An 8,862-nucleotide genomic window follows, 5' to 3' on the forward strand; every position below is an offset into this window, starting at 1 on the left:
GGAGGAGGCGATCTTGTCACACTTCGACTTCGAGATCGCGGACGCCTTCGACGCGGTGGGGATGGGCTCCGCGAGTATCTGCGCGATCCCGATCTTGACCGAGACTTTGAAGAGGCAGCTCGACGTGATCGACGAGGTGATGGCGTTCTAGACGGCGAACGTGACCGTGATAGAGATCTGGTCAGGGATCTGCCTCGGGCGGCACCCCTTCCTCGCCCCCGGCCGCCGGGGACATAGGTGTCTGCGTCTCGGCGGAGAGGGGGACCTCGGAACGGAGATCTCCTGCGAGGAGGAGGAGAGCGTGAGTACCTAGGTCTGCGCGTGTCAAAGGATCGTCCACCACGGCCACCACCACGCCCTCGTCCCCTCTCAGCCCGCTCACGCTGTCGAATTGCATCGATGTCACGTTCCCGAGTCTGTTCTTGGTCCTTACGAGTCCTCGCTTCTTGTGCCGCTTTCTCGGCATCGATCTGACGAGGTCAGTCAGCGTCCTCTTCAGTAAAGTGTATCAAAATGTACCTTTTCTTGCAGGAGCTCCAGCTTCTTGGCTTCGAGGAGTTCTTTCGGAACTCCCTGTGGATTGGACTGCGCGCTTAGACATAGATTCCATAGTTCTTTGCAAAATTTAGGAGTGTCCTTGTCAAGAAAGCCGGTGAGCGAAATCTGTAGCGCTTTGATGTCGGGCTAGGGAACGTCAGTGGTCGCACACCACGGTAGGGTCGTTCAGGACGTACGAAACGCGAACCCTCGAGCAGGTTGAAGCAAAGCTCGATTACCACGTCATCCTCAGACTTCAATATCTCGGAAATCTTGCCTGCAATCCATCTGTGAAGGCATGTTAGTGGAACGGATGGCAGACTGCGCGGGAGAACCGAGGAAACCAACTTTTTCATAACCTCAACGTTGACTTTCTTCATATCAACCTTCTGATTGAACTCGGGAGGAAACTTGGTCTGCCTGAGCAGTTTCTGGTCTACCGCGGTAGCCATGTTCGTGAGGCGGCGCAGAAAGCGACGGAAATCAGAGTTGTTGTTCAGTTCGACTGGATCACAAAAGTACATAGGTACGCAGTTAGGAGGTGAGTGAACTCCGCAACAAGCCTCGTCCAGAAAGGAAACTCAGGCGAACCATCCTGCTGCTACTTTTTACTACCTAGGAACTCCTTCGAAACTCAGGCTTGGTTCCATATACATACAGCTACCTACCAGGTAGGTACTGATATTAGATATATGTATGTACGTGGGTAAAGCCAACGGCAGTGACTCGAGAGCAGCACCAACTTGAAATGAAATGGAACCCGACAAAGGTCCCGAGGTCTTGCCAACTGCCAGTTGCAGCGCCGACGAGGCCACAAGAACTGAGCAGGTGCAGCGAGTCCTTCGTTCTTGCCGTGTGCCTGGTCCTGCCAGTGCTTGTTGTTTTGTGCCTGCGCTTCCTCCACCCTCAGCTTCGTTCTCTCGGCCTCCTATTCATGCACCTTTCCTGTTATCCTCTTTGACACTGTTGCCCAATATGAGTTATGAACATTCCTTCTCAAAGTGTCCCATCACGTAATCGCTACACTGCCCATTTCGTTAGGACGGGCGGGCCTTGGCTGAGAAAGCAGCCTGCAAGCACGCGCCGGATTCTCCCACGGTGGCGCAGTTCTGTCGTGGTCGACTGGATCTCGAGGTACACGTCACACAAGCACAGGCATGAGTTTCCTCCGATGATGCCAAGGGCACCGCTCATACCTGACAGGTTTAGGACTCGCAAGAAACAGAAGTCAACGTTCAGTATCGTTCGGACAAAAAGCGCCAACCCGGTCAAGACAGCGGCGGGGCGTCACCGTTGATAACTCTGCCAACTTCTGCGGCGAGTAGAAGGCAGTCAGTTGATGCTCTGGTTGATCTCTTCGAGACGGTATGGCCCACCTTTCCACTTAGGGGACTTTTGTTGATCATCCAGCAGAAAGAGAGGCTGAGCAGAGCTCCTACAACTTGCGAGGATCGGCCTTCTACCAATCCTGCGCCCCTTCTCCGCCGCCGCTACAGCAACGCGCTGAAGTCGCAAATTCAGCCGTCGTCCGAGTATTGGCCAGAACAAAGGAGCCTTGGGGAGACCCCCCGAAAGCGAGATAGCCTAAACTTCGATCGAGCATTGACCAATAGGTTACCGAGCCTCAGCGAGACACCTGCAGAAGTCGAAGTCGCAAAATCGGCCGACCAACTCGCTCCTTCAGGAATACCACGGATTGACGTCAAAGTATCTCCCCAATCTCTTTCGATCATCATCCCTAAAGGTATTGAGCTGCCCATCATTGCTACTATACAGCCCGCTGGCGCCTTCAAAGCCCAGATGTTTGGTTCCAGGGCTGGGGAAGAAGGGGAGGCGAGTGGAACCTCTGCCGATGAAATGCAATCACAGCACAATGTCGAAGCAGATTTGGCTCTTCAGGCGGGTAGACCCGTGATTTTGGATCGTGACAACCAAGAAATCATCGCCGGATTAGGCTTGCCTTTCCTTGCTCGGGTCAGCAAAGGTCGGTTGAATGTCTCTGAAGCTTCAGTTCCACCACCCCAGAGTTCTGAAGTTTCGGCACAGGGGCAAGTCTTTATTCCAGCTCATCAGCACGCAAGCGAGTGGGATTCTGAGCCTCTCGAAGATCCCTCAGATCACGACAACCAAGATGAGCATCTGTCGGAAGAAAGTCACGGGCTGGATGCTAACAGGTCCAGCCTGGCTGATCTCGGAAGCGGCCGAGCTGCAGATCCGAATACTGACCAGGCTGATGGGGTACCACTCCAGGCACCAGGCCCGGCACCCATTTTTTCACCTGCTCCGGAACAGATCGCGCTCCCTGAAACCCCTGTCGAACACAAGGTGCCCGGAGGCTTCCCCTCCAAATTTGTGCCTGACGACTCGGAACACGCACCCCAGATCAGACTTCATAGGCCGAGCGCACCCGGAATCACCGCATCTCTAAGAGAGTTAATCAGAAAAAGCATAAGCGATTCGAGCGAGCCCGTGCCAACGGCACCGCCACCAACGCCGGCCGCTGCTCCGGCTCTAACAACGACAAGTCCAAGTGAAGTGACAGGTCCAATTGCAGTAATGGTTCCGTCAGCAACCGCTGCGCTGCCAGCCGAAGTTTCTGAGAAAGGTCCAAATGCAGTAATAGATCCATCAACGACAGGTCCAAGGGCAGCGATGGACCCGTCAGCAACCGCTGTGCTGCCAGCTGAAGCTTCCGAGAATCCTTCGAGAGCGATGGAGGCGACCACCAATGCAGCACCGGCCACAAACCCCGCCATGCTCGGCTCTTCGACCGTGTCTATCATTGCTAGCTCGATTTCTGAATCAACAGACCAACAAACTGCTAGCAGTATTGGCAGCGTGAGCAGACGCACGAGGGCAGTTCGTAGGGTTCGGAGCGTCCTGGTCAGAAAGCCTGTGCTGGATGTTATTATAGGTCGGGACCTCGCAGAAGTCATCCGTCCCGAGCTTAAAAGGCGCGCCAAGCTTACTTCTGCGACTCCATTGCAAGTCGACGGTCCAAGCGACTATTTCCCGGCATACTCCAGGCGTCAAGAACGGAGAAGGGACTTGCAGCGGAAACGTGTTGACGAAAAGCTCGCGACTGCCAGGATCCATGCGGAAGCAGAAAGACTCCGAAAGTGTCCGCATTGTCAGGGTCTCACCCAAACGAAATACCACCGAGCATACCATAGGTTACAGCTCAAACGCGACAGACCGGAGTTGAGGATGCTGGATAGATATGCAACAGGCAGAGCTAGGGTTGTGGCCTCGAGATGCAATTGCCGCAGAACAGGGCTGTTTAGGCGGGGGAACATGGCTCGAGCAGGAGACGCGGCGTTGACTCAGGAGGCACTCATTGGAGAGGTTCCTGCAGAGGAGAGGAGTCATGGCCGGGAGTTGTTGGGTTCGTGATGTGGATATGAGGCTTTTGAGGAGAATGCAATCCCGTGCATCCTTATCTCGAGACTGGATAAGCTGCGACAGCAGCCTTATACTGATCCTATCATTAAGCTTTCACAAACCCGTGTCTACCGTTATGAGGCCAACAGTCACTCTGACCGGTTCAAGGCCGATAGCACTTGTTCAACGTTCTTTTCTGCCTGGATCAAGTCCGGGTCGGCACCCCTTTGCAGGTAGTTGACCTTTACGTCGTAGTGTAAAGACACAAGCTCATTGGCGTACTGAAGGTCGGGGTCAAGACTCTGTTCGGGCTCAGCACTGGCACCTGGCCGGGAAGCTTCATGGTTGTCACTGGCAGTCTCCTTGCTGTCCACGGATGTAGACCTGGCTGGCTTTACCAGGGAAACGGCAGCTTCATGTGACTGAGAGTACAGTAGACAGCGTTAGTCGCATTGAATTCCGAGGCGAGGCTTCATGATCAAAAAAATGTGACCAAAAAAATGAAGTTATGCATTGGGACAAGCAAACACCGCCTTTGCTTCGAGCGAGGCCTTCTGGCAATGCACGGGAAAAGACTCAGACTCACACATATGCTCAACGACTTGAGGTCGGATAGAAAAGCGGCGATTTGCATGATGATTGATATGGACGGTGTTCAGGTTATTGTAGTTGACGTGTACTGTTTCTGTCGACGTAGCGAAGGAGGTATGCTTGGCGAGTGGGGTTGTCCTATGTACCTAGGTACCTACTGGTAGTAGTGAGGGATTTAAGTGGTCGGATTGTATTGGGTTGCAGATTGAGAATCGTAAGGACGGCGGACAAAAAACGCGAGGCTGATACTGATGTTGATGTTTATGAATGGCAGTAGAACAGGTGAATGGATAGAAGTAATGTTTGAGTTCACGTTGGTACAGAGGGTGGATACTTGACTCGGACTAGGATGAAGATGGTAATGCAATTGTACTGTATTATTTTCTGTCTTTAACGCTTCGTACCACCACCACTGGCTGAGTCTAGATATGTATGTACCCTCTATCCACCGAAAACAACAAGAATTCCGACGGCTGACTGACCGCTCCAGTGTAAGTAATATACATTAGTACTGCATTCACTATATGACACCAAACTCAACCCGTCCGAGACAGCTACTCTGCTGATTCAATATTTCAGCATACTTGTCCGTTCACGGACGCGATTAAAAAAGAATGGTTATTTATTGAGCGGGAGCAAAGATGTCACGAGTCACCACCCGATCCCTTTCAAAATAAAAAAAAAAAAAAGAAAAGAAAAAGAAAAGGAAAAAGGCTTCTATGCCCTTTTCTCTCATCACCTGTCGACCTACGAGAGAGCACTGGGATCAGCTGCAGTGATTCGGTAAGTACCAGGTACATACGTACTACATCTCCAATGCGAACTTGAATCTCGCTATCCCGTACCAAGCGTCTCTCGGTCCCATCGTCTACTCAGACTCTCGCCTTGTTGGGCTGTGCTACTACTATCATTGTTGTTGAAGACAAGACACCTCCGTTATCTCCTTTCATTTCAATTGATTGAACCCGAAGACACCCAGTTTCGTTGTTGCTGCTGTTGTCTCACTTGCAACTCGATTTTCCATTTCAGTGGCACCGACAGTAATCATGGTCCATGTCGGCTCGGGGCAGGTCAGGCCTCCCAATACTCGCCTATAGCCGATGGCTACGGTCTACCTGAGCTTAAGGCCTTACGCAGTAGATCAATCCTACCATCCATGCATCCATCCACCCATGCATTTGCAGACCCCACTGGCAACCCCCGGACCCCAACGGGACGGGACGCCTTATTACCCCTATAATACAAGAAGAGGAGCGAGGATTCTGTTCGTTCGGCATATATAGCATGGCATGGGCTCCTTATTCTTGGAACGTCTTTGGAAGTTTTGGGATCGGATCGAGAACGCCCTGATGTTCCATGGTGAGTATATAAGTAAATCATCCAGACATGATACAGTACCTACGGTACCTATAGGTATCCTAGCCTTGTAAGCATAGGCAGATAGATACGGACCTACCCTACAGCAAATGTACAAGTACAGTACAGTAGCCACCTGGATGGGTGGTACTGTACCTAGTTATCCATCTGAGACAAGTACGCACAGTGGAGCCGAGGACGAACGAGGCTGACTCCCTCCTGACTTACGATCCTCAGTCATTATAAAAGCCCCAAGAAAAAGTGTCTACCAGTCATCTACTACGGCAGGTGTATCACACTGTAATTATCAGCTCTCGTAGTAGCTGCAAGATAAGTTGGTACGTAAGGTTAAAGCTAGTGCTTGAAGTAACCACTATCTTCAAGTCTATCATTGTCCCTTCTCCCATCAGCGTTGTCAGGAGACGACTCCTGCGACTCCGACTCCCTGCTGACTAAGCCGATTTCGAGGGAGACGACTCCGGAGTCGTCTCCTAGCGACTCCTAGCCGTCCCGATTAGGCAATTAGGACCCACTTTCGGAGCGCGTCAACTATACTCCGTCGTATATACCGTTGTTAATCTAATACTTTATACACTATTATATCTTAACCCTCTTAACTAATAGACGATTACGGTCGATAGTTAATAGGCGCTTCGTCGACGAGAAGACTCTCTTAACCTTAGCCGATATAATAGGTATAGATAGTACGTCAAAAGCCCACTGGTGTCACGGATTGACATGCCGAATCGCCATCACGTGCCGCCATGCATCACGTGATGCCCAGTAACACGTGACTAACACGTGATCACGACGAAGGCTTGGCAGACCTCGGTTGCTGACTACTTACTCGTGCAACCGAGCGCAACTCTCTTTATAGTCCTTCGTCTTAGAATTCATATTATAAACAGCATATACGTTTACAACAAGTCTCTCGTAGCAGTGCTCCGTAATACTTTCTAAGACTACTCAAACAACAGAGACCGACCGCTCTCTACAGTTAACTCGACTAGTAAATACATCAAATTCGAGTCCTATAGGAAGCGCCGCCGATCTTACACCTTTTCTCTATAAATATCTTACACTTTAGTTAACTAACTAGAGATTATATCAAATTCAGCCCTAAAGTGCGAGGCGTCTATATTCTCTCTTCCTTCTAAACAAACTTATCGAGGTTAACTAACTAGCGATCATATCAAATTCAGTCCTAACGTAAGCGAGTTCATTCTAGAGACTCGACAACTATCTTATTTATTCAACTACAAGTACTCTTCCTTTAGTTAACCTAACTAGAGATCGTATCAAATTCAGGTCCTACTAGAAGTACCTATTTACACCAACCTTACTATCGATCTTATAGCAATTTATATAACTACGATTACACTTTCCTTAGTCGACCTAACTAGAGATTATATTAAATTTAGATCCTACTAAAAGTACATATTCGCACCTCGATAGTTAACTACCCTATCGACTTCGAGTAAATTACGCTATCGGTCTTATAGCTAACTTAAGTATCGTAACCTATATAGCCGAATTAATTAGCGTAGACTACACTTCGTAAGCAACTACGACTTTACTAACGCTACTAACTTAGAGAGTATTTAGTTACTTCTATTCTCCTTACTCTCTCTCCTTCCTTCCTATTATTCGATTCGATAACTCTACGAGTATTACTCCTCTCGATCCTTATACCTCTCGAGCCTCTCGATCCTATTCCTCCCACTTCTCTCGATCCTCCTCCTACCGACCGACTAAACGAACCTTTTTATAACCGAGAGAAACTTACACTAGAAGAGATTAGAATATTCCTTATATACTACCGAAGAGCTTAGAAACTATTAAGTCTTCCTACGGATCTTCCTAGACTAATCTACTCTTCTAGTCTTATTTTATACGTACTAGTTATAATTAAGTTTCTCGTAGTTAGACTTATTAAGATTTCCTTCGATACGGCTTAGGGTCTTAAGTAGTAAACCGAGATTATAAACTCTAAAGGTTCCTAATAGACTTAAGTAACGTTATACTATTAATACCCTACTAGATTTAGATCTAGAATTAAACTAATTAGTTATACTATAACTAATCTACGTTCTAGGTCTCGATAAGGCCGAGACTCTAAGCGGGATATAAGCGCTATTCGTTAATCTCGTCGATCCGTACGCTCTAGAGCTCTATCCGACCAACCAACGTAATCTATATAGTCCACTATCCGCGCAGACGCATAGGGTGAAGTTAGACTATCTATTAAGGTGCTAGTATCTAAACCACGTATTTCGTCTATTATAGGCATACTAGTATACCCTAGTTATTTCACTAGCTCTCTCGCTATACCGCCTCTACCTTCTCGTACTCGCGCCGTTATACGATCTTAAGCCGTATCGATATCCGCTTAACCTAGCCTAGACCCTTAATAGGAGTTAGAACAAGAATAAGAGCCTAACCTACCTAGCTACTCTAGTACTTAATAACTAATTAATAATCGTTTAGATAACTTCGATCTATCTTATATTCCGAAGGAAGAAGAAGACGTATATATCTACCCTACGAAGACTACTTAGGAATCTAACAGTTAAGACCCTAAAGTAACTTAATCTTAAGACCTATAGTCTTAATTAGCTACTATAGCACCTATTATAACCAAGAAATCTAAAGCTAAACTATTAAAAGATCCTCTTCTAATAGCTACTAAAGCTTCTCGGTCTAGATAGGCTGCGCAACGGGTTGGGTAGGGCAGGGTTTGGGGCACCTACCGCCCGCCTAGTTAACCCAATAGGGTTTTTAAAAAAAGCGCTACCCTACCCTCACGGGTTTCGGGTAGGGTAGGGTACCCGACGGGTTTTACTAAGAACCCTAAAATCTAATTATTAATTAAGATCTTCGTAATATATTATACTCCGTAATAAAGCAATATAGCGTATAATAACTTATTATAAGTATTATTATAATAATTACTTACTAATCTTACTAATCTATTATCTACTAATCGTAATACGAGAA

The 8,862-nt window shown here is 48.1% G+C and overlaps 3 protein-coding genes across 3 annotated transcripts; 1 reads left to right on the top strand and 2 right to left on the bottom strand.

Annotated features, from left to right (window-relative positions):
• Positions 1 to 181: 181 nt before the first annotated feature.
• Positions 182 to 989, bottom strand: HMPREF1120_05393 (uncharacterized protein; the record flags this gene model as incomplete). The annotated part of the gene is made up of 5 exons (XM_009159565.1): positions 182 to 315; positions 383 to 470; positions 520 to 684; positions 735 to 825; positions 886 to 989. 5 exons carry the CDS (start codon positions 987 to 989, stop codon positions 182 to 184), a joined length of 582 nt encoding a protein of 193 aa, XP_009157813.1.
• A 216-nt stretch (positions 990 to 1,205) lies between these two features.
• On the top strand, positions 1,206 to 4,043 carry HMPREF1120_05394 (uncharacterized protein). The gene is made up of 3 exons (XM_009159566.1): positions 1,206 to 1,692; positions 1,741 to 1,902; positions 1,951 to 4,043. The coding sequence occupies exon 3, from the start codon at positions 2,338 to 2,340 to the stop codon at positions 3,928 to 3,930; it is 1,593 nt and encodes a 530-aa protein (XP_009157814.1). The 5' UTR covers positions 1,206 to 1,692; positions 1,741 to 1,902; positions 1,951 to 2,337; the 3' UTR covers positions 3,931 to 4,043.
• A 24-nt stretch (positions 4,044 to 4,067) lies between these two features.
• HMPREF1120_05395 (uncharacterized protein) lies at positions 4,068 to 4,552 on the bottom strand (the record flags this gene model as incomplete). Its single annotated transcript, XM_009159567.1, has 2 exons — positions 4,068 to 4,340; positions 4,505 to 4,552. The coding sequence occupies 2 exons, from the start codon at positions 4,550 to 4,552 to the stop codon at positions 4,068 to 4,070; spliced, it is 321 nt and encodes a 106-aa protein (XP_009157815.1).
• Between the last annotated feature and the right edge of the window lie 4,310 nt (positions 4,553 to 8,862).

The sequence above is a fragment of the Exophiala dermatitidis genome, assembly GCF_000230625.1.
Source record: "Exophiala dermatitidis NIH/UT8656 unplaced genomic scaffold supercont1.4, whole genome shotgun sequence".
Classification (NCBI taxonomy): domain Eukaryota; kingdom Fungi; phylum Ascomycota; class Eurotiomycetes; order Chaetothyriales; family Herpotrichiellaceae; genus Exophiala; species Exophiala dermatitidis.